The following is a 24,275-nucleotide window of genomic DNA, read 5'->3' as shown; positions in this document are numbered from 1 at the left end:
AGACCAGGCTGGCCTTGAACTCAGAAATCCACCTGCCTCTGCCTTCCAAGTGCTGGGATTAAAGGCGTCCACCACCACCGCCCGGCTCTGTATGACAGTTTCTTTGGCAAAGGGGGTTGTGAATCAAAAATGTATAGGCAGCTTTATACCAGCGTTACCAAGCCTTCCAGTGACATGGCTCTGGCTAAGTGGAGAAGCTGTGTTTTCTTCAATCACAGCTAGGTAAGAAAGGATGAGGGAGAGTGCTCTCAGGATTGAGTGATGGGGACTCTTGGACGTGATTATTCTTCCCTGGTGGGAAGAATGAACTGGACCTCTGCAGAGAAGAGTGAGTCTTGGGAGCCAAGAGTATGGGCTTCCAGATTTAAGTCCCTCTGTATTTTTGGATGGTGCTGGATGGCTTTTGAACAGTACCTTGGAGAATGAGTTCCTTTTTATTGAGAGAACTTATGAATGAGAGTTGCCTTTATGAAGAGAATTGCTACTTATTCTAATTCTCTGTACCAGTTTTGTTTGTTTTTTTAATTAAACTTCCTGTATGGGTCTTCTGTAGGGCAATCAGGCACTTACTGGCCCATTTTCCTTAATCTGATTCTGTTTGGTCTCCAGTTTTAAAAATTGCTCTTAGGGGGGCTGGAGAGATAGCTCAGTTGTTAAGAGCACTGATTGCTCTTCCAGAGGTCCTAAGTTTAATTTCCAGTAACCACATAGTGGCTCACAACCATCTGCAATGGAATCTGATGCCCTCTCCTGGTGTGTCTGAAGACAGTGTATTCACATATATAAAAAAAAAATTAATAAATATTTTTTAAAAATTGCTCTTAGAGTTGCTGGCTTGAGTTTTATTTTTTTAAGAAAACAATCATAGTTCTGCATTAGATTAAATTTTGCTTTGCATTTTGGCTTGGGATTAGAACACAATTTCCAGCCATTTCTGCAATGGTCCTATGCATGCCTCTGCCATTTTATTCCATGTATTTGTGCAAAAGGACCTCTTTTAGAAATTTCTAATTTCTAATTTCTACATGTGACTGAAAAACCTGTGACACTTATCTCTCTCTGTGTGACTTATTTTATATAACAGTGATCTCTAGTCCCATACGTTTTCTTGAAGGTGACATTATGTAGTCTTTCCTAGGGTTGATAATGTACGCTTTCTCTGTCCATTCTTATACTTTCCTATTTACATATTAACTCAGATATTGCTCTGTGAAGGCTCTTATTACCCCCCTGAATTGAATTTAAAACTACAAATCATGTACATTTAAACTCTTTACAGACTTTAAACAACTCAAGCAAGACATTTTCTGAAGGAGAAGAAACCGTGGGTTCTCGTTTCTAGAACTTTCTGAAGTAGCTCCTTACTGTAGTTTCGTCTCAGACTTTTACAGCTTGTAACTTTGCTTCAGCGTGGCTTCAGAGCACTGCTGGTTTAGTTAAGTATGTAAAATGAATTTTATCCAGTAAATAAGGTATATGAGTCTGGTGTAAAAATTTCTGGGTTAGTCTTATTAGCCCATAGTTATGTTTTCATAATGTTGCAAGATGAGTTTTTATCCTTTAATAGTTTAAATAACTATCAACAAAGTTCTTTACTTTTATACTATTCACTGTATTTTAATAGTATTAATTTTTGATGTGATTAATATAAATGTTTATTGATAAATGAGAAACTAAGTGGAGTTGAAACAATTGAGATTAAAGTTGAGATTATGCTTGGAAAAGTTAGAAAATATTTTATACCCTTTCTTTTTTTTTTTTTTTTTTTTTTTTTTTTTTTTTTTTTCCATAGCTGGGTACCGAATCCAGGGCCTTGTGCTTGCTAGGCAAGCACTCTACCACTAAGCTAAATCACCAACCCTTATACCCTTTCTTTTTAAAGTAATAGAGGAGGGGCTGAGAGAATCATTCATTGTTTAAAGTGAGTTTGGATACCCAACACCCACTTACTGCTTGGCATGGCTGTTAGGCACCTGTAACTCACCACTAGGGTGCTGAGATGGGTGGGTCTTAGGGAGCCGGGGGACTCTCATACCTCTGCCACATATGCATTCATGGGAGTGAGCACTCAGGAGTACATGCACACAAAACCTTGGCCTGGTCCAGTAGGCAAGAATTCGTAAAGATCCTTGATATAGTGATGTATAATATTTATAAGATGTTGATATGTCCACAGACATTTAAATTTAAAAAGTGCATGTTTGTATGATGTGTATGTGTCTAGGTCCTGTGCCACATATATGTGGAAGTCAAAGTATAACTTTGCAAAGTCAGTTCTTTTCCTCCTTTATGAGGGGGATCAAACTCGGGTTAAAAATTTGGCAGCAAGCACCTTTACCAAATGAGCCATCTCACTAACTCTCCAGTGACATTTTATATATGATCAGCCATGCTGGTTTATCAAACTCAGTGGTACATTATAAAAGCTCATAATTTTTCACATTAAGTACTAATTATTTAACAACATCCTACAAATAATGTTTTCTGATTTTTTTTTTTTTAAACCCTCCTGGTGTATCTATGGAAGTTAGAAAGAATATATTTTTTTCCTTTCAAAAATTTGTCTTTTCCATTATGAAATCACTCATAGGTCATTTATCTGCTCCTATAGTTTTTCATCTGTATGGCAGTAAACTAGAAAATATATATATATATGTATATAAAATTCCACTTTGCAGATAATCTGTTATTTTATGCCATGTAGTCTTTGATGTATATTCCTTATGCTGTTTTGGAATCTCTTTTATTGAATTTTTATTCGTACAGGAAAAATACTACTTAATATTCTCTCAAGTTGGAGAAGTGTTGTTAATAACATGTACCCTAGGTGGTATGACCTTCCCTGTGCACGTTTTCAGGGCTGAGTGACGTTTACAATTAACCTTCTATTTCCTTTCGTTTGCTTTGTTTTTGTCAGCTTCCATGTGTGTACACACATCCTGATCCCCAAGAAAGCTGTGCAGCAGAGGTAATAGACATGCAGCTGTTCATTTTTGTCTACATTGCTTTCTTTGCACAGTACTTAGCCTTCAGATGGCATGAATCACCTTCTCAGTTTAATGCTGTTTTCTTCTCAGAACCAAGAATCTGTGATGATGAAGCTGAGTCTCATCAAAGTCGTTAATGGCTGTCGTCTAGGAAAAATTCAAAACCTGGGCAAAGCAGGGGACTGCACAGTGGACATTCCAGGCTGTCTTCTCTACACTAGGACTGGCTCTGCCCCACACCTGACACATCAGACATTGCATAACATCCATGGGGTCCCAGCCATGGCCCAGCTCACACTGTCATCCCTGTGAGTGCTGAACCTAGTCATTCAGGTATCCAGCCTTAGCTGCAGCACACAGGAAGGCTTCTTTTTTCTCATGTGCATAATTTGTAGAATTATGAAATCAGAAGAAAAGTATTAGATAGTATACAACCTTTGGTCCTAACCTGGAACCAAAGGCAAGACCTGTATGTCAGCAGTGCTTTACATTTCCTTCCAACTTTTAGTCCCTTTCTATTGCTCCCCACACATAAGAACATGTGGCGTTCAGCCCTCTGTACCCATAGTTACTGGTACAGCTTTGTGAAACGAGATAGACTCAAATTGTTTTAAGTATAAACTAACTTTATATTTAGTTGAAGATTTTGTCATATGACCAAGTAACTGAGATATTGTGTTGATAGTGATTTTTAAAGAGGCAAGAAAGGGGAAGGAAACCAATGTTCAGAGCAGTTGGGTTTTGTCAGTTTTTCTTCTCATGCACCACTGGTAAACTGTATACCTTCATTTTCACTAGTGAACCTAGACCTTCTGGTCAGACATCTCCAACAGTGATGTGCTTTGGGTGCAGAGAGGAGGGCTTCAGGTGCTGTACAGAGAAGCTAGAGCGATGCCTTGCTGTGCCATGCATTTTCCTGTTTTTCTTACAGAGCAGAACATCATGAAGTCTTGGCCGAATACAAGAAAGGAGTTGGAAGCTTTATAGGTAAAGACTACTTCAATTACATGCATGTGTGATTTGTGACGTGTTAATTTAGATTGTGGAGGTCCTGCTGACTTACCGTGATTCTCTCATATATTTATTTCTCCTCTTACACCACCACTCCTTCACCTCCTCTCCTTCCTCCTCTCCCTCCTCCTCCTTTTCTTTCTTTTTTTTTGGGGGGGGGGGTTGGTTTTTTTCAAGACAGGGTTTCTCTCTATAGCCTTGGCTGTCCTGGAACTCTGTAGACCAGGCTGGCCTCTAACTCAGAAATCCGCCTGCCTCTGCCTCCCAAGTGCTGGGATTAAAGACGTGCGCCACCACCGCCCGGCTCTTCCTCCTTTTCTTTGGGGCATCTAAGGAAGAAGCATTGGGGATTGAAGGTTCATTGGGAAACATGATCCTGGTTGCTTTACAGGGTCAAGGTTTCATAATATATCATGACAAACCACAGAGGGCTATAACCTTCCCTGGGTACGTGTGAAGAAGTCAGGGCAGGGTGGAAGCAGTGACCATGGTAAACAGGTGTGGGGCCACCGCAGCACACTGCAGAGATCAGAGCAGAGGCCATAGGCTGTACACACTCTACAGCTGTCTCCTCATACAGGAGCCTCATTCATAAAGATGAAGATGAAGAGCTCATATGTGTTCCAGAAGGAGGACTCAGTGGTAGCAGCTATATAACTAGGTCTTCCATGGACCACTTTCTCTCAGTTTCCTTCCCACCCCCCAACATATGGGCCTCATTAAGTAAATTACTCTGTAGTCATCCATTCTTCTTCAATAGAAACTGCATGATGCCTTGGTTCAGAAGAAGAGAGTATGAAATCTCAGTACCTTAAGTTGAGAACAGTTCTAATCATCAGCTTTAAATCTACAAGCCTTTCATTAAGTGCACGTGGCTAGCACACACTTTCTAGAGATAATTGTAATAACTGAAACTTAGCAAATAAGGTAGAACACTGCAAACATTTTAACATTTTTTAATTTGTTTTTGTGGTTTTTTTTTTTTAAAGTGGAGTCCTATAGGAAATGTAGGGTATCAAATGAAATTTATATATGAATTACTGATCATTTTTTAAATATTTACTTTATTTTATGTGTCTGAATGTTTTGTCTGTGTGTACCATATGCATGCCCCATGCCCATAGAAGTTGGAAGGGGGTGTTAGACCCCTGGAACCAGAGCTACAGGTGGCCATGAGCCACCATGTGAGTGCTGGGAACTGAACCAGGGTCCTCTGCAAGAGCAGGCAGGGCTCTTAACTTTGAACCATCTCTCTAGCCCCTGATTTATTAATCATTTTAAAAGATTTTTTTAAAAGTTTTAAATTATGTTCTTTTTGATTTAAAAATCTACAAAACTGTCATCTTGGGTCCATTAAACGGACTATGAGATTGTCCCAGTAGAGCAGTGCTTCTCAGGGTTCCTAATGTTGTAGTCCTTTAATATAGTCCCTCATGTTGTGGGGACCCCTCCCCATAAACTTACTTCATTTTTATTTTAGAACTGTAATTTTGCTACTGTTATGAATTATGACATAAATGTCTGATATACAGGATATCTGATAAGTAACCCCTGTGAAAGGGTCATTCGAATCTCAAAGGGGTCACCACCCACGGGTTGAGTTACTAACCACAGCTCCTTCAGCGCCAGTTGACCAGAACCAGATTCTCAATTCAAAATATAACAGTGGCCCTGATAGTATCTTCTAGGAACCCTGAAACTTCACACCCCAGGCCTCCACTGTCTGCATATGTCTCAGCATTATCTTCTTTAGTCTCACAATAGTTCAATAAAGTCTAAGCTTTCTAGCTCAGAGTTCCAAAATTTCCACGATGCTCCCCAAAACAACATGGTGAGGTCTGTCACAGCAGTGTCCTCTGAATCTGATACCAACTTCTGTCTTAGGGGTTCTATTGGCATAATAAAGATGGTTACCAGAGCAGCTTGGGGTGGAAGGGCTTATTTAAAGGCTTATGTACCCTGTCAAAAACTGAACTAGAGTCCCCCAGGAACACTGCTTAGTGGCTTACTCCTTGTGACCCGCTCACCCTGTTTTTGTATAGACCCCCAGGACCAATCTGCCCAGGAGTAGCACTGCCACGTGAGCTGGGCCCTCCAACATCAGTCATTAAGTCAAGAAAATGCCCCATAGATTTGTCTCTAGGCCAGTTTCATGGAAGTAGTTTCTCAATTGAATTTCCTCTTCTCAGATATGTCTAGGTTTGTGTCATGTCAACACAGGATGAGTCTTTACATTTAGTTCTTTTAGGTTGGAAGGTCTCAAATCATTTTGTTCCTTTTCACGGGCCTTCTATAATACAGGACCAGATACCAGCTGTTACTGAGCTCAGAGTGGCTTTGTCTACCAGCACATGCTGGGAAGCTTTTCCCTATAGCACTTTGAACAGTTCTTTCTGTGTCTATCCAGGCATGCCAGAATCGCTCTTCTATTGTTCCCTGCATGATCCAGTCACCCCCGGCCCAGCTGGTTATGTAACAAATAAGGTGTGTTCCAGGAGGACTCTCAAGATTGCAGTCTTGTCCCGGTAACGGTGGCCCTCAAAGGCATCCGTGCAGCTGGGTTGATTGCTTGACGCTCTCTGCGTTGATGGTTTTAACAGAATGCTGTGATTCATGAGATTTAGGAGGGCTACTTGAAGATGAGTTAAGTTCGGGAACCGATCCTCAGCATTTTAATGTTGGAAAAATTTAGAAGGGGGAGGAAAGTCAAGTACTTGCCACATAGGAAAGTCTATGAGGAGAATAAGCCTTTGGATACAGGCGCTTCGTGTGTAGCCTTAACACTCCGGGAAGCGCGGGAAAGCTGCTAAGGAGTTAGCACAGATGTGCCTAGATGTAATGGAACTTCAGTCAGAATTGCTGCTGCTAGATCAGACTTCAAAAAGGCTAGACCTCGCTGGACAGTGATGGCGCATACCTTTAATCCCAGCACTTGGGAGGCAGAGGGTGGAGGATTTCTGAGTTCAAGCCAGCGTTACAGCCAGGGCTACACAGAGAAACCCTGTCTAGAAAAACAAAACAAAAAAAAAATCCTCTGTAGGGAGTAAAGAATGGTATCAGTAGCTCCATAAATTTCACCTGAATGGCAGCTCTGTTGGCACTGCCCCTTGAGACGGCATGTACAGGGCTCAGTGTACACCATTGCCTTATAAGAGCAGTCACGGGCTGGTGAGATGGCTCAGAGGGTAAGAGCACTGACTGTTCTTCCGAAGGTCCTGAGTTCAAATCCCAGCAACCACATGGTGGCTCACAACCACCCATAATGAGATCTGATGCCCTCTTCTGGTGCATCTGACAGCTACAGTGAATTACACCGGAGGGAGGGGTGGGGACAGAGGGAGCGGGGGCCCAAGCCAGCAGGGCCGGAGCTCAATTCCCAGCAGCCACAAGATGGTTCATAGCCATCTGTACAGCTACAGTGTACTCATACACATAAAATAAATAAATCTTTTTTTAAAAAAAAAAAGAGCAGTCGCTTCCTGTACACAGTGACTATTAATTTTACCTAAGAATACAGTTCGGATTGTTTGATTCTGAGACAGGGTTTCTCTGTTGCCCTGGGTATTCTGGAACTCAATCTATAGAGCAGTCTGGCCACAAACTCATAGATATCCCCCTGCCTCTGCCTCCTCACTGCTGGGATTAGTGGTGTGTGCCAACACTGCCCAGCATAAATACCATTTTAAATTGTGCTTCTCACTTAGGATTTTTATTTTTATTTTGAATTTTTAAAAACAGTGTGTTTTACTATTCGTATAAATACAAATCACTGTAAGAACTTATCGGAGGGGAACTTATTGGAGGGAACAATGAACTCTGTTTAGGAAATCTGAGTTGAACACATTAGAGCAGGTAACTTTTTTTTTTTTTTGGTTTTTTCGAGACAGGGTTTCTCTGTGTAGCCTTGGCTGTCCTGGAACTCACTCTGTAGACCAGGCTGGCCTCGAACTCAGAGAGCAAGTAACACTTAAACTCAGGACATTCAGTTCATTTGGACTATAGTGAATCCTAAGCCATGTGTAGGGTTTTGGATTGACATATCTCTCCAAGTGTTAGAAATTACTGTGCACCGTTGTGTTATGTACTTTTTATTTTCATGTTTCCCTTGATAATTCCTCATCTCTTGCTCCACGCAGTCTGTGTCTGTGTGGGGTTTTGGAGGTCGAGTGGAAATGACCGTTTCCAAGTTCATGGCGATTCAGGAGGCCCTGCAGCCTGATTGGTTCCAGTGCCTCTCGGATGGGGAGGCATCTTGTGCAGAAGCAACTTCCATTAAAAGGGCCAGGAAGTCTGTGGACCGGTCGCTTCTGTTCCTGGACAGCTGTTTGCGACTCCAGGAAGAGTCTGAGGTGAGACTGCTGGATAGCTGTGGAAGCACCTCCCTTCCGAGGCAGGATGCCCCTTGGCTGTTCCTCTCTATTCCATCTCTGCTTTACAGGTTCCTGTTTCCTTGGCTGAACCCAGGAAGTCAGCTTCTCTGGGATTCCATCTTAGGCTCTTTCGTCCCCAAGCTACCTTCCCTTGGTTTTGTTTTTAAGATTTTATTTTTATTTTATGTATATGAGTACACTGTAGCTCTCTTCAGACCCACCAGAAGAGGGCATTAGATTCCATTATACATGGTTGTGAGCCACCATGTGATTGCTGGGAATTGAACTCAGGACCTCTGGAAAGAGAAGTAAGTGCTCTTAACCGCTGAGCCGTCTCTCCAGCACCGCCTTCCCTTAGTTTTAACTATTTGGGGAATAATTTTGAAAATGTATATAGTGTCAGTTTCCTTTTACTTACCTTGAGAGTTAGAAGTGTGTACATACTGGGCTATAACTGAGCAGTTGTGGCTGTAGAATGTCTGTCAAGCTCTGAACTCCTGGTATTATCTCCTCAAGTTTACTCATCCCCAATACTTTACCTCAGCTTACAGCATTCCCCAGATTCCATAGCCCAGGAATGTAAACTTTTTAAGTCTTACTAACCACGTACCTTTTCTGTCCAACTGTATGTTCCTCCCTGACTCCATCACTTCACATACACCTTGACTCTGCCTCTTCCCGCTTCCTGTTGCGCCCAATCTCTCATGGCAGTGGTTCCCTTAGGACTGCTTTAGCTACCTTCATCTCTTCTCACTTCTGCCTCACCGCTCTTCAGCTCTGCTTTCCAAGAGATGGCTGTAAGGCACAGCTGTGAGCCCATTGCATGCTTTCCTGCAGAATTCAGTGATTCTCTGCTTCACCTCTCACACTCTACTGTACCTGGCATGCCCCTGCTCATCACGGATTGCCTTTCCCACGATGGGCAGTCTGGCCATTCTGAATTATTCTTCAGCTCCTTAAAGTATTCATTTGTTTCATTTTGGGTCACCTATACCCAGATACTTTTTTTTCTGGATTTTTTTTTTTAATTTTATAGGCATATTTCCTCTCTTGCTTCTATTAGGCTCATTTCACTGACTCATCAATTTATAAAACAATCCCTGACCCTTTTGTGAAGTCCCCATCATCCTTGGCTACTCTTTTAATTTATGTGTGCTATCCTATGGCCCAGGCCATACTGCTCTGCACTGACTTCTTCATGCATATATATACCTTTAAGCCGTGGTATCCATAAGCTCAGGTTTGGTGCTGGTTTTTGTGTCTTTATTAGATAGCAGAGTGTCTGCCATGTCGTAAGCCAGGAGAGGAGGGTTATGAGGTAACGAAGAGGAAGCTGGGAGGCAGTGCTCGGCGGAGGATGCTTTCCTTAGAGAGCAGGGAGGCGAGGAAGCAGCGGTAGTGATCAGTCAGACCTACTGGCTCATTCCTGTAGTGCTAGCACTCAGGCACATGGGATTCCGAGGCAGAAGGACCATGAATTCAAGGCCAGCTTAGGCTATCTAGAGAGGCCTTGTCTGGAAAAAGAAAAATAATGGTGATCAGTGGGGCCAAAGATGAACGTTAGCAATAAAATATAATGTGGCTAGTGAGCTCAGTGAGCGGAGACTGTCTTCTGAGCACAATTGCAGAGTATGGTGATTCTGCTATGGATCTGGGTGGTTGGTATTGGCTTGTTAACCAAGTTTTGTCACATTTGTAATATTTGTTAAAGAGAAAACAGGAGAAAGGGATGTGACAAAGATGATTAGAAAGTACAAGTGAGTCTTGACTACAAGCTCAGTAGTCCTCGTCTAAGTTCTCATGCACAGCCTTATCGTTTGTTACTGTGCATACTAGTCAAATGTTGGGGCCCCTTACTGTATCTCCAGTACCTTGGTATTACTAATAGTGCCTCCTTAAGGATAGTCCTGTGAGGGGCAGGCCTATGCAGCTGTCTACTTTGTGCTTTTTTGGACACTTCTTCTTAGTTACTGGATCTTAGTTTTTTGTTGTTCTTCTTCTTTGGTTTGTTTTTGTATCTTTGGTTTTTTGCGACAAGGTTTCCCTGCAGCCCTGGCTGTCCTTGAACTTGCTCTGAATACCAGGCTGACCTCAAACTCAGATCTGCCTGCCTCCTGAGAGCTAGGATTAAAGGCTTGATCCACCACTGCTCAGCTACGGATCTTCTTCTTTTTTTTTTAAAGATTTATTTATTGGGCTGGAGAGATGGCTCAGTGGTTGAGAGCACTGACTACTCTTCCAAAGGTTCTGAGTTCAAATCCCAGCAGCCACATGGTGGCTCACAACCACCCCTAATGAGATCTGACGCCCTCTTCTGGGGTGTCTGAAGACTGCTACCGTGTACTTACATATAATAATAAATAAATCTTTAAAAAATATTTATTAAAAAAAAAAGATTTATTTATTATTATATATTAGTACACTGTAGCTGTCTTCAGATGCACCAGAAGAGGGTGTCAGATCTCATTAGGAGTGGTTGTGAGCCACCATGTGGTTGCTGGGACTTGAACTCAGGACCTTTGGAAGAGCAGTCAGTGAGTGCTCTTATCTACTGAGCCATCTCGCCAGCCCCCTGGACCTTATTCTTAAAACCATTCACTACTAAAGCTCTCCAACATTCTGTTTGGGTCATTTTTTCCCCACAGATAATCCCTAGGTTGAGGATGGTAAGTGGTTTCTTCTGGGGTGCCACAGGAAGAGAGTGATGTGTTGGCCATGTATGCTGTGGCAGCGAGAGAGAGACAGACACACGTGATGGCCTCCTGATGACCTCCTGCTCGGCATCTGCTGAAGTCGTATGGGCACTCTGACTGGTCACACATACCTATAACTCGCTGTTTGTGTAGTGGCTAAAAGTCGCCATTTGTGTGTCCCAGTGATACTCAGATTTAGAGTACTGCAAGCAATAGTCATCACATCCTTCAGTGTTCTGGAATTACTTCCTGTCTTTGCTTTTGGTACCGTCTCCTTGGACTTCTAAAGCAGTAGTGTTGATCCTACTCCTGTCCTGTTGCCTTTCCTCTTCATCACACCAGCACTGCCTTGGTCCAGGTCCTGTCATCCTTACCAAGATTAGGAAAGCTATCTGTACCCTATCTTTAACCATAATTATCTCTAAGTTACTCTATACTAAACAAGACAAATGGTCTAGTTGTCCTTGTGTTTATGTTTACAAACCTCATAGCCCCCCAGATTCCTTCCCCATAGAGCCACTTGTGATTTGTGTGTCTCCTGCAAGGCTCATCTTTACAGTTGCTTTTGTCTATTTAGTTCATAGACAGGCATGTCTGCAGTACATTAATGTAATCATGTGTTCAGCACCGGTGCCTGTATTAGTATTCCTCCTTTGTTCTTTTTAAAACAGCTGCCTAGGAAGCTGTACTGTTCTTACTTTAATCTCTCAGTTAGGTTTTTCATTATTCTATACATCTTTGTAAACATACCTTGATACATATGAATCAATATATTTATAAGAGAACTTATTAGTGAAGTTTTATGACTCAAAGATAAAAGTGTTGGCATTTTGATAAACACTGCCTACTTTTCCCCATTGTAGTTTCTCTGTTGCTGTGACAAGACATCACTAAGGGACCTTACAAAAGAAAGCATTTAATTGGCTTTACTGTTAGTCCCATGTTGGTATGGTGGCAGGAACAGCTGAGAATACATATCTTGATGTGCAAACAGGAGGCAATGAGAACACACTGGGATAGCATGGGCTTTTGAAACTTTAAACCCACTCTCAGTGACACACTTCCTCCAACAAGGCCACACTTCCGAGCCCTTCCCACACAGCCACTAAGTGTGAACCAAGTGTTCAGATGCTGAGAGTTATGGAGCTCACTCAAACCACCACCACCCCTACCTAAGAGCTGAGGTTGTCTGGGTATGGAAATGCTATTTCCCCACACTTGACTCACTGTGTCATCTCTGTTAAATGGTTTGATTCTGAGGTGAGGATCTCATTGCTTCCTGCCTGCGTTTTGTATCTAGTGACTCAGTAGCTCTATGTATGCGGAGCACCTACATTTATTTTTCTGAGTTTCATTCTTTTAGATTCTATCTATTTATTGGGAGGTGAGGGGAGTAGTTTCTATTGTATAGCTATTTATTCCTCCAAAGAATAAGTTCTTTGCCTATGTTATGCTATGTTGCATGCCATAACCTTGAGAAGGTCTGAGGTCTTCTGTTTATGCAGCTCAGCTGTTTCCCATGAACCTTTGGCTTGCCCAGGAAGGCCCTCCTTACACACACACACACACACACACACACACACACACACACACACACACAAAAGTAAAAAACCTAATAGTCTCTAATATTTGTATGGCTATCTGCCCCCCGCCCCCTTGTTCCAGCCCCGCTCACTCTGGCCCTAGTTTTTTATTTGTTTCTCATTACGGATGGTTGTGAGCCACCTCATGTGGTTGCTGGGATCCGAACTCATGACCTCCTGAAAAGCAGTCAGTAATCTTAACTGCTGAGCCATCTCATCAGCCCTGTATGGCTGTTTTTTATAGATACTTTGGTTCTTTGAAGATGGGAGCTGGAATCTTTATTTATTTTTTTTTTCAAGATGTATAGTCCAATTATCATAGCTCAACTGCCTCTTAAGTTCCAAACTTTATCTGTAGTGGAGAGACATGAACGTTACCTAAAGCAGGCCTGGGGAGTCCTTCAAACTAAAGCTCTTGCTTTTCTTTTGTACCTTCACAGAGAACATTTAGTTTAAGGGCAGAAAGAACATGTTGTTTTTACAGTGTGTTCTTTAGAACTTTAACAGTTGTTTGGATGCACCATTCCCTGTAGACATTTTATCTGTTGCACCTTCAATGAGCTCTTTCTGTCCATTGGACTTCCATGCAAAGTTCATGCAAACAGGTTCTTTCAATGGCTAAAAGCATTCAATTCTTTCTTCTCTCAGGTCCTTCAGAAAAGTGTGATCATTGGAGTGATTGAAGGTGGAGATGTGATGGAAGAGAGGTTGAGGTCAGCACGAGAGACAGCCAAGCGACCCGTCGGGGGCTTCCTGCTGGACGGCTTTCAAGGGAATCCAGCAGTCACAGAAACCAGGCTGCACTTGCTGTCATCAGTCACTGCAGAGCTGCCAGAGGACAAACCAAGGCCAGTGCTGGATTGGGATGCAGGCCAGCCTTGTGGGAGGTGGGCAGAGGTGCTGGTGACAGGGTGATGCAGGTCTCCTCAGGGTGTCCCTTCCATGTCTTGATTATGTCCTTCCTGTCTTATTCTTTGCCAGCTGGGAAATTTCCATTGAGGCTGCTACCCTGGTTTCAGAATGTAGAGGGGAATAATTGGCATGGATTCGTTTATTTGATCCTCATAACTGAGGGCAAATGTTACTCTCATTTTTTTTTCTTTTTTTTCTTTCATTCTTTTTTTTAACATTTATCTTTCTTATTTTTTTCCTCTTCTTTTTTTTTTAATTAGATATTTTCTTTATTTACATATCAAATGGTATCTCCTTTCCCGGTTTCCCCTCTCTCATTCTTGAGGCAAATACAGATGCTGCTTTTTACTCATGATAACCTGGTGCCTGGAGACAAGAGTAAAGCCATGTTGCATTCTAGTGTAATCAAGACATGTGGGTATCCGAGGTGCCTCGTGGGATGAGGATATGCTCTGTTAGTAGGAACCTTCAGCAAGTCTGCTTTTGTGCGGCAGGTAGTGAGTGGTGTTGCTTTGTTTTGTTGCTCGTTTACTTGGTGTGTCTAGTGGAGTTGGTTCTTTCGTTTACCTACATCTTAGAGTACTGCAGTGGTAACAAGAGATGATCCCTAAATTCTGGATTTCAGAGCAACTGATGGCACACTAGTACCTGAGGTTTCTTTTCTTAATGTATTTATACTTCTGTGGAGTCTTGTGTATTCCATGTTGGCCTCAAACTTGCTATGGATCCTCCAGCCTCTGCCTCCCAAGAGCTGGGATTACAGGTGTGTGCCATTGCTCCTGGTCTGTACAGTGCTGAGAATGGAGCCTACAGCTTTGTGCACGCTAGGCCAGCCAGGCACAGAAAGAGCTACTGTGTGATCTCACTCTTGTGGAACCTGAAATCCATCTCCTTGAAGGCTGAGAAGAATGGGAGCAAGAAGGTGGGCAAGATGTTGGTCAAAGAATGATAAATAATTATAGTCAGAAGGAGGAGTGTGCTCAGGGGTCTCTTGGCAGTCTGATGGCCGTTCGGGATGATGATGTTGTATTGAAAACTGAATAGAATGGGAATTAAGTGTTGTCACAAGAAAAATGGTATTGTGTGAGATAACGCATTTGTTATTTGGCTGCATTTACCCCTTTCATAGTGTACACAAACCCAAAAGACATTGTTTATGAAAAATACATATAATCTTATATGTCAAAAAAAAGAAAAAAGATTTTCAGTCTTTTATTCTTAATGTGAACATTCTTGGCTTTTTACCTGTGATATACTGAGAAACTTGGCTCTGAGATGCTCCTTTGTTCTCAGGGGCTGTTATTAGACAGGACATGTGAAATCTTAGTACTCCTTGACAGCCAGACATGATTACATGCAATGAAGTACATGGATCTCAGAGATAGCTTAGAGAGTCACTGACAGCCAGACATAATTACATGCAGTGCAGTACATGGATCTCAGAGATAGCTTCGAGAGTCACACTTGTGCACACTAGGTGTGAAGATCCCCTAGAACAGGGTCTTGCAGCCTCTCTCTCTCTCTCTCTCTCTCTCTCTCTCTCTCTCTCTCTCTCTCTCTCTCACACACACACACACACACACACACATTTGTGTGTCATCCCTTTCCTGTGCCCATTCACTATGCTACAGATGAACAACTCGGCATGAGCTTTTCTAGTCATTTTCTGGACTTTCTTGTGCTAAGTGTTCACAGATGTCTCTTTCTGAATTTGAAAGCTGGGATTGTTTTTCTCTAAGTGTGTAGAAATGCCAGCTTCAGTTGGAGTGGAGTTCTAAAACCTCACAGGAATTGAAGGAGGCTGTAGTCAGGAAAGCTGGCATACACTTAAGGGTTCCGCTTGTCTAATATTACATAAGTCCTTTTTTAAAAAAAAGTCCTTTAAAGAATCAGAAAGTACAAAAGCTTTTCTCCTCTAATTCATGAAAAGGGCTATGGGTAGAAAATCAAACATTGAAATAAATAGTTGCAGCCAGGCAGTCCTGGTGATGTCCCTCTCCAAGTCTTATTTTCATGGCAAAACCTGCTGGAAAGTTATTAGTGCTCCCAGATGCCCTTGTCTCGGCAAACACCCTTTTATTTCCTAGTGCAGACTTCTCATTAACAAAGAAAATACGAAGAAAGCCAGCTAGACTCTTAGATCCTGGAGTCAGTGCTGAAATTCTGAGAGCAAGATGAACTATTAAGAGGAGAGTCAATGGTGAAATGAGCGGATTGTACTCTTTTAAGACATCTGTACAGTGGTTAGATGGGTTGTAAAGTGAGGTCTGTGACCATGGAGTGGATCAGAAAGATGGGAATGGAAATTATTAGAAGTGATACACCATTAGCTTTTCACCTACCCCTCATGATGAGTCTATGGAGATCTTTATCATTGCTCCTGTTTTGAAGTGAGACAGTGACAATTAGAATTTAAAGGAACTGCCCAAAACAACACAGCAGCTCAGTAACTAGCCAGCCTGGGTGTCAAGTTCATGTCCTTTTCCTTCAAGGCCTGAGCCCTGCCTCACACCGTGGCCCAGGCCTGCTACCCTGAGCTTGGTGGGTCACTGTTGCTTGTGTGGTTGTTTTAATATGCCGTTGGCTTAGAAGCAGCCCCTGCGTTCATTCTGGCCACCGCTTCATGTCGCTGTTCCCATTGTTGCTTTTACAGGCTCATCTGTGGTGTCAGCCGGCCAGATGAAGTGCTCGAGTGTATTGAAAGAGGAGTGGACTTGTTTGAGAGTTTTTTCCCATATCAAGTGACCGAGCGGGGCTGTGCCCTGACTTTCACCTTTGATTGCCAGCTGAATCCTGAGGAGACATGTGGGTCTTCTAAAGTTTACCTAACTCTTATCTTTCATTTCTCCTATTTCTTATGAATTTTTCCTCAAGTCACGAGACAGAAATGTATACACATAGCACCAGCCTTTCATAAAGGTCAATCTTGATTTCTTCTTTGTGATCCCAGGGACGTTGACACCCAGAGTAAAGCGCTCAAAACTAAATATGTAGGTCATCAATATTAGGATGTGATTTTTATAGTGAACAAAAACAAGACCTCCTCTGTTCATAGCCTGACAAAAAGAAAATTCAGAGTGAATTGTGATGAAAATCTAAGGAAAGGAAACCTTTGAACAGCTTAGTAAAAAAGTCAGTTTGTTTTTATCCACAAAAGAATTCTTGTCTCCCTTTTGCAAGCCCCATGCAATTAACTCACAGGGAGACTCACCGTTGCGGCTCCTTGTGTTGTCTTTTGCTTTTCTGGGTTGTTTTTTTCATACTGAGATATAAAAGCTACTTTCTTCTGCTAATATTGCTTTGAAGCACTGCCATTTTCTTTTAATGTTTAGTTATTTCTAAGTCAAGACAAGCAGTGTCAGATTCTGACACATAAATGGTAGAGGAAAGGGGCCCGGACACAGACACAGGCCAGTTCCCTTGAAGCATGACTTGAGGGATGTGTGCAGCCTTCTATCCGGCTCGCAGAGGAGGCTTCCCTTTTCTTCTCACTTTCTTTACAGCTCTTTATTCCTGTCTCTGTCTATGTGTACTATAAACTCTGTGGAATGTTACCTAGGGAAGACTTTAAAGAAAAGTGTCAGCTCTTCCCCTAAGTGACGAGGATTTTCCAAAATGCAGGGCTTCCTTATGTTCCATCTCAGCACACAGTTGTGGGGACAGTTCCACAGCACTTTGTACTCAGCGCCATGGCACTTACTAAAGTTACCCTTCTAGAACCATCTGCCTGTCTGGGTCCACACTGATTGCATCATTTCTTTTCTGGAGACCTTTTTATTTTGCTGGTCTTCCTCATGCAGTTAAGGGAATAATGTTCCTCCATTAAGCTAGGACCTCAAGGGTATAAGATGTGTTCCTTAGCCAGTGTCTCCACAGAAGACATAAATTAAAGCCATGTTCATCATTAATCTACTTGGAATATGGGCTGTCATGAAGCCCAGTTTATTTACATGTCCATCGTGATAAGTCATACTGATAACTCTCTCATTTTTATTAATCATTCTTTTATGGCAAGATTATATGTCATGTGCTTGGATCCATGATTAGCTTGGACTCGGTTAGATTTCATCGGGCCTTGGTGGAGATAATCGTCTCGGCCATCCAGGAATGTGCTGCTGTTTATTTTTTCTTAGGTGATTTCCTGAGGATAATTCTAAGAATGGAGTTATGGGGTTAAAGGTTGTGAAATTATAACTAGAATAAAAATTTTCTAATGTTCATTTCTTATCTGATATTAATTCAAGACTTTTTCTTGTTTTTTGTTTTTTTGTTTTTTTCAGTATTGCACCAAAATGGAATTCAAGAAGAAATAAAATGCTTGGATCAAATAAAAAAAATTGAAGCAACTGGATGCAACCAAGAGATGACGTCATTTGAAATTAATCTGAAGGAGAAAAAGTAAGATTTTTTTTGAAGTTTAGGTTTTGATTTCTGACTTTTTAATTTCAGTCTGTCTTAAGTTTATGTAACTGTTCCCTTTTCAGTTTATGACTTCGTAAAATATTTATAGTTGGACATTACTTAGGCCTTCTTAAATATGGTTCCAGAAAACCTTTTTTTCCTCTGCGGATGCCTTTGGGTACTTCGTCTTGTCAGGACATTAAGCTAGATAACCATTGCTTTAGAAAAGCTGTCAGAAAGCAACCACTCTGTTGCTGGATGTTTTTCTTCTTATTACTTTTGATAAGGACAGAACAAAGTAAGGATTACAAAGTCAAAGATGGTGGAGCTTGTACATTGAGAAGAGCTTGAGTTCCCTTGACTATATACAGGTTATAAATCAGGTATCAATGAAGGATGAACCAAGGCGGCCCAGTGGGTACACCTTTAATCCCCAGCACGTAGGCAGGGAGATCTGTGAGTTTGAGACTAGCCTGATCTATATAGCAAGTTTCAGGCCAGCTGGAGCTATATAGGAAATCTTGTCTCAAAAACAAAAGAAAAAGATGGGTGAACTGAGTTGTCTTGTAACTTTGCATTTGACCAAAAGTGGTATCTGTCACCTCAGAACACAGTTTTTCTGTGTGTACAACACTGGTATGTTAAGTTTATATAAGGAGATATTTTAAGGTGTCTGACTTATTCATGGCTGTCTAATAATAGTATAGACCTGAGAACTTAGGAAAGAATGTAAAACTCATACTTCTATTTACAGCCTTGATTGTGAGTCTGAAGTGGTAATATCTACATCATTTAATAGTTTTTGAAAGTTGATAAGACTACTCTTTCCTTTCAAACAAATATTAGGGTAATATAAATGTTTACTACTAAACTAGCTTTTGAATTGTAGCTCTCATTGGAAATTGTAGTATGCTTATTCTTAGTGCTAAGTTGAAGTTTTGGGTAGAAATCTTAGTACTGTATTTGACTCTGTGACCTCAGAAAAGTCATATACCTTAGTAGGTGATAAAAAGTAACACAAAAACAAGATTAGTGTGCAGCCATCAGGGTTAATCCTTATAGTTCATTTAATAACCCTTACAATACAGTTAGGTAGGCTGTTAGTATCTTCTAGTAATAAGTGAGAAATACATGCACGGGTGGCTGTTTGCAGGCATGCCCAGTTGAGTTATAGAGCCCAGACCCAATCCCCCAGGCAAGGTGCCCACAAGAGCCTTCCTTCTGAGTATATAATAGTAGTCTATATCCAAGAGAAGATGTAGAGATTGGCTAAGATGGTACATGTGTGTGAGCTTTGTAAGCCTCCGTATGTTACGGAGGTTGTGCCGTGGCCACTAATGCTAGTACTCATGAGTAGGAGAGGAGCGTCATTTGGCAGAAGAGCATTTCCTAATATCATGTGCCTTTGCACTGGCTCTGGTAATGCTCTGGGTGGGTGAATGGCCAGTGTGGGTGTCTTAGCCTCCAGACTTGTGAGGTTGTGTCTGGGAGAGCACCCCTTGAGCCTTGGCCAGCAAGGCTGTTATTACCATAGGTAACCTCTCCAGTAGAGTAGGTAGTCTGGGTTCTAGATTTCATTTAGTCTTCACTTCTTCGTTCTCTTTGACTTCTTCTCTCAGGTACCAGGAAGACTTTGAGCCGCTCGTAAGAGGGTGCTCCTGTTACTGCTGTAAGAACCACACTCGTGCGTACATCCACCATCTGCTGATGACCAAAGAGCTCCTGGCTGGCGTCCTACTTATGATGCACAACTTTGAGCACTACTTCGGGTTTTTCTGCTCCATCCGAGAAGCACTAAAGAATGACACACTGGCACAGCTGAAAGAGCTCATCTGCAGACAAATGTCTTGAGAACTGGAAAATACAAGCCTGTCTTGTCTCCGGAAACAGTGAAGTGGCAGAGATCTGAGCTTTCAGTGGTTATGGTAGGACCGAAGAGCATCTGCCCCACACTGCCCACAGGAGTGTGGAAGAAGGCCTTCTGCAGGAGATTGATCAGATCTATAACTTTAAATTTTTCTAGGTTTATTCTACTAGTGGGTAGATTCCTTTAGTTGAAGACAAAAGTATTAGACATGAGAGAGCCTTGAAAGGATTTGATGTTCTAGGAACCAGTGAGGTGGGTGAGGCCTGGGTGAGGCCCGAGTGGAGATGGTTGTCATAGCTGGAGGCACAGCTATTCCCTGGAGAAGAAGTCTAGCTGATTCCACAGTTTTTTGTTTGTTTCTCCTCATGCTCTCAGGGGTTTGGGGCATACCTTTGTCTTCAGGGCTACCATGGCAGGACAGTCAGTTCTCCTGCTTTAACCATGCTCCTCTCTCCAAGGAATACAGGGCTCAAATCATGCTTTTTGTGATCCGTTGATTTCATTTGGCTACAAGTCTCTTTGTGACTGCTCTTCTGAAAGCCACCATACTTGGCTGTTAGGAACCAAATATTGCCTAGCTGCTTTGTCTGGTCGTGTAGATCCAGCTAATCTGCTTCAGGCTCAAAACCTGTCTAACTGTGTAATGACTAGCTCTGTCACTTGGGGGAAGTTCCTTTGGTGTGTGTATAAGTGACCAGAATCCTGGCCTGACAGCAGATCAGTCTCCATTCCACTCAGCTGTAAGCTCAGGCAAATCCTGACTTTCCTGTGCCTGTTGCCTCATGAGTAAACTGGGACAGGCATAGCAGGTGGAAACAAAATGTTCAAAATCTCCATTGTAGTCTCCATTCCTATTTACTAATCACTGTTGGCCTGACCCCTTTCAAAACTCCTTCTGTCTGTCTTGTCCTCTCTCTCTCTCTCTCTCTCTCTCTCTCTCTCTCTCTCTCTCTCTCTCTCTCTCTCTCTCTCACACACACACACACACACACACACACACACACACACACATTTGTTTTGTTTTTATGCAGCCATAGTTTGTCCTGTGGATTTTGAGGTAGTTGTGAATTGTTTTTCTGTAGACCCTGAGGCTAGTTGTCCCTCCTGGGTTCTCTGTAATTGTGTATTTTTGTTGGTGGCATGACAGGGCTTTTTTTGTATGTATCTTTTCTATATTTATCTTTATTTTTTATTTTTTTATTTTATTTTATTTTTTGGTTTTTTGAGACAGGGTTTCTCTGTGTAGGTTTGGCTATCCTGGAACTCAACTTTGTAGACCAGGCTGGCCTCAAACTCAGAAATCCACCTGCCTCTGCCTCCCAAGTGCTGGGATTAAAGGCGTGCGCCACCACCGCCCAGCATATATTTATCAGTTTTTCTAAGGAATACACAAAACATATGTATATACATGTAGTTTTTTATAAAAATAATGCAATTTAAAAGATTCATTTTTGTAAGTATAAGAGATGCATTTCTTATATTTTATTGATATTATATTATATTCGATTTAGAGTGGACATTACTGAACATTGTATGTAATAATTACAGTTACTGTATTTTTATGTGTTGTAAATTCAACGGTTGTTTTTCCTTTGTATGGTATGACTTCTTGATGAATACAAGGGATTCATAGAATGCAGACACAGAGACAGAGTTTCTGTTCTCAATGATCTATGTTGAATGTATTTTGTACTTGTTTATATGTTTTATTCTTGGTTAAGACCAAACTCATTATTGAAGGATTATTAGTAAATATCTAAGAATCCATATAAATTTATGAGTTTTATTTATGTCCAAAACACTGAAAATTCTGTTAAACATTGTTCAGTTCCCTGGGTCTTTTTCTTATTAGCACATTTGAAAAAATTCTTTCCTTTTATGTTGTAAATGTATGAAGGGTAACAGCCAATAAACATTTTTAATTAAAATAAAACCCACTGTGTATTGTTTTTTTGTAAATGGTAGTATAGCTACTAAAGTATTAAATTTCCATGGCACAGAGACTGTCCTAAAGATTTCTCATGGGAAAAAACTTGCTTCGGATTTTATCATTTGTGTTTATCATATAAAGAATTTTAATGTTGAATTTGAAGGAATGTTATTACTCAATATACATTACCTGCCTCTCTACATTATATAGGTAGTGGATAAAAAGCTATGCTAGTACATAGTAAGAGTAAGTTCACAATCTCTGGAGTAGTTTTTGGTTCTCCTCTTCTCTTCTCTCCTCTCCTCTCCCCTCCCCTCCCCTCCCCTCCTCTCTTCTTTCTTTGAGTCGGGGTTTCTCTATGTAGCCCCAGCTGTCCTGGAACTCACTCTGTAGAGCAGGCTGTTCTCAAACTCAAGGAGTTCTGCCTTGTCTCTACCTCCCATGTGCTGGGATTAAAGGCTTGGACCCCTGCTACTTGGAATTCTGTCCTTCCACTGTGTGGGTTCTAGGGATCAAGCTGAGGTTGTCAGGTTTGGCAAGTGCCTTTACTTGCTGAGTCACCTCAGTGCTCCCCTTTGGAGCATTGTGCCAGACAACTTAGCAAATGCTCCTATAGCTCATTGATCTTTGAGGAGCTGTTATCCTCGTGAACTGAGACTTAGTCAAAACTCACTTCAGCCTGCGTGAAGGTCAAAATTATGTCACTTCTCAGCTTCCAGGTCAAATTCTAGCTTCCCGTAGGTAAAGCACAGCTGTTCACTAATGGAACAAATTCTTATGAGTAGACAGGCGTGGTGGCACTTGAGATGGGAATGGAAAGATTATGAGTTCAGGACTGCCAGGCAGTGGTGGCGCATGCCTTTAATCCCAGCACTTGGGAGGCAGAGGCAAGTGGATTTCTGAGTTTGAGGCCAGCCTGGTCTACAGAGTGAGTTCCAGGACAGCCAGGGCTATACAGAGAAACCCTGTCTCAAAAAAGAGGTCAGGACCAGCCTGGACCTCAGAGTAAGACCCTGTCTCAAAACTGTCTCCCTTCTCACCCTCCCTCCATGTTTTGACTTGCTTCTGAGTTGAAGGTACTGAGAGAATCAAGACTGAATTGATGGGACTATTCTAGTGGGAAGAGTTGTCCTGACAGATGTATCCACAGTACCATGTGAGTACCTCTACATTGTTCAAAATGAACTGTCAATCAGTATCCCCCCAGCTAGCTACACCCTGAAGATGGCTGAAAGGTTTGAGTTTCTGAGTGGTCAGTAGGAGACTGAGGTAGTTTATATATTTGGGAATAGAGATACTTTGTTATTCTCTGGAGCAAAGTAAAGAAAAAACATTTGTTAAGCCAATACTATAATTAAAGCCATTTAATAAAAAGTTCAAACAAAGATCATCAAAGGTTCTAGGTTAGAATGGGAAGTGACAATCTTATCAGGAATTATTTTCCTATGGAGGCAGCATGAGGCTAACTGAGAAATGGAGTTAAATGACTATCCTATGCCTCCTGATTAGAAACAGGCTGCTCTCCACAGTTTGATTAGTCCTGCTTGTCACTACGGACTTTCAGCTTATTAAAACTGGCAGTGCCATGTGTGTAGGTCAGGGAGCCTAGAAGGTCACACTTAACACATGGCACAGCCCTGAGCAAGGAAGGTTATGCTTAATATGTTTGGTAGAATTGGTGTTCATTTGGTTTAGTTATTTGTATTTGTGTGTGTGTGTGTACATAAATACACACACACATGACCCCACACAGCACAGAGTACGCAGGTCAGAGAACAACTTGTAGACTTGGTTCACCTTCTACCACATGGGTTCCAGGGCTCGAACCCAAGTCATCGGGCTTGGTAGCCCTTGAGCCACCTCACCAATCCTGCAGTTTATTTGCAACATTGAATTTGAACATTTGAATCACTTTGACTTATACTTAATGTCTCTCTTCTTCATGAGGTTACAATTTAGAAGACAAATCTCAAATAACAGGGTGCAAAGACAACTGAAGCGAGTTTAATACAAGCAACCTAACGGGGAAGCCACGTGTCCGTATTGGCTCCAACAGTCATGGTTTATGCCTGTGCTCCAGGTAGTTATTAGTGGCACCCCCTTTGCCCTCAGAAGTGCCCTAATTTGGACAAGTTAAATGTGCACCCAAGTGGAAGTGGTAGAGGTGACCAAGCCGGAGAGCAGGTGGCCGCCTAGTCAGCGCAGCTGCTACCCACATCTTGCTAATTGCTGAGTCCAGCATTGCCACATAGCCCAGTCTTTCAAGAGAAGCCAAAAATCTGGGTCCTCACACTTTTTAAATGTTGCAGCAATTAAAAAAGGACTTTGCTCTCTGAACTTAATTTAGAGGTGCCTAATTTGCAAGCTGTGGCTTAAAATCTACAAAGGTGGCTTTAGCATCTCTCTCCTTCCTCCCTCCCTCCATCTCCCCCCCATGTGTGTATTTATGCATAATGTGGATGCAAAATGGCTTAGTGCACTTGCTACACAAAGCTTGGCAACCTGAATTGAGTCACCAGGA

General features: G+C 41.9%; 1 protein-coding gene across 6 annotated transcripts in view; it reads left to right on the top strand.

The window, feature by feature from the left end:
* Qtrt2 (queuine tRNA-ribosyltransferase accessory subunit 2) overlaps window positions 1-20,699 on the top strand; it is a 26,019-nt gene extending 5,320 nt beyond the window's left edge. For 3 of the 6 annotated variants that reach the window (XM_031363931.1, XM_031363932.1, XM_031363933.1), the window contains 9 exons: window positions 2,918-2,968; window positions 3,078-3,295; window positions 3,919-3,974; window positions 6,406-6,482; window positions 8,135-8,347; window positions 13,293-13,492; window positions 16,210-16,361; window positions 17,837-17,954; window positions 19,577-20,699. In XM_031363931.1, coding sequence (XP_031219791.1) covers window positions 3,093-3,295; window positions 3,919-3,974; window positions 6,406-6,482; window positions 8,135-8,347; window positions 13,293-13,492; window positions 16,210-16,361; window positions 17,837-17,954; window positions 19,577-19,808 — 1,251 coding nt within the window. In that variant the 5' untranslated portion in view covers window positions 2,918-2,968; window positions 3,078-3,092 and the 3' untranslated portion in view covers window positions 19,809-20,699. Of the gene's footprint in view, window positions 1-2,917; window positions 2,969-3,077; window positions 3,321-3,918; window positions 3,975-6,405; window positions 6,483-8,134; window positions 8,348-13,292; window positions 13,493-16,209; window positions 16,362-17,836; window positions 17,955-19,576 lie in introns of those variants that run through there. The other 3 variants (XM_031363934.1, XM_031363935.1, XM_031363936.1) reach the window with 3 other exon arrangements.
* Window positions 20,700-24,275: the final 3,576 nt, after the last annotated feature.

Source organism: Mastomys coucha, unplaced genomic scaffold, assembly GCF_008632895.1.
Source record: "Mastomys coucha isolate ucsf_1 unplaced genomic scaffold, UCSF_Mcou_1 pScaffold12, whole genome shotgun sequence".
NCBI classification, from domain to species: domain Eukaryota; kingdom Metazoa; phylum Chordata; class Mammalia; order Rodentia; family Muridae; genus Mastomys; species Mastomys coucha.
This window is presented reverse-complemented; position numbering and strand designations above follow the sequence as displayed.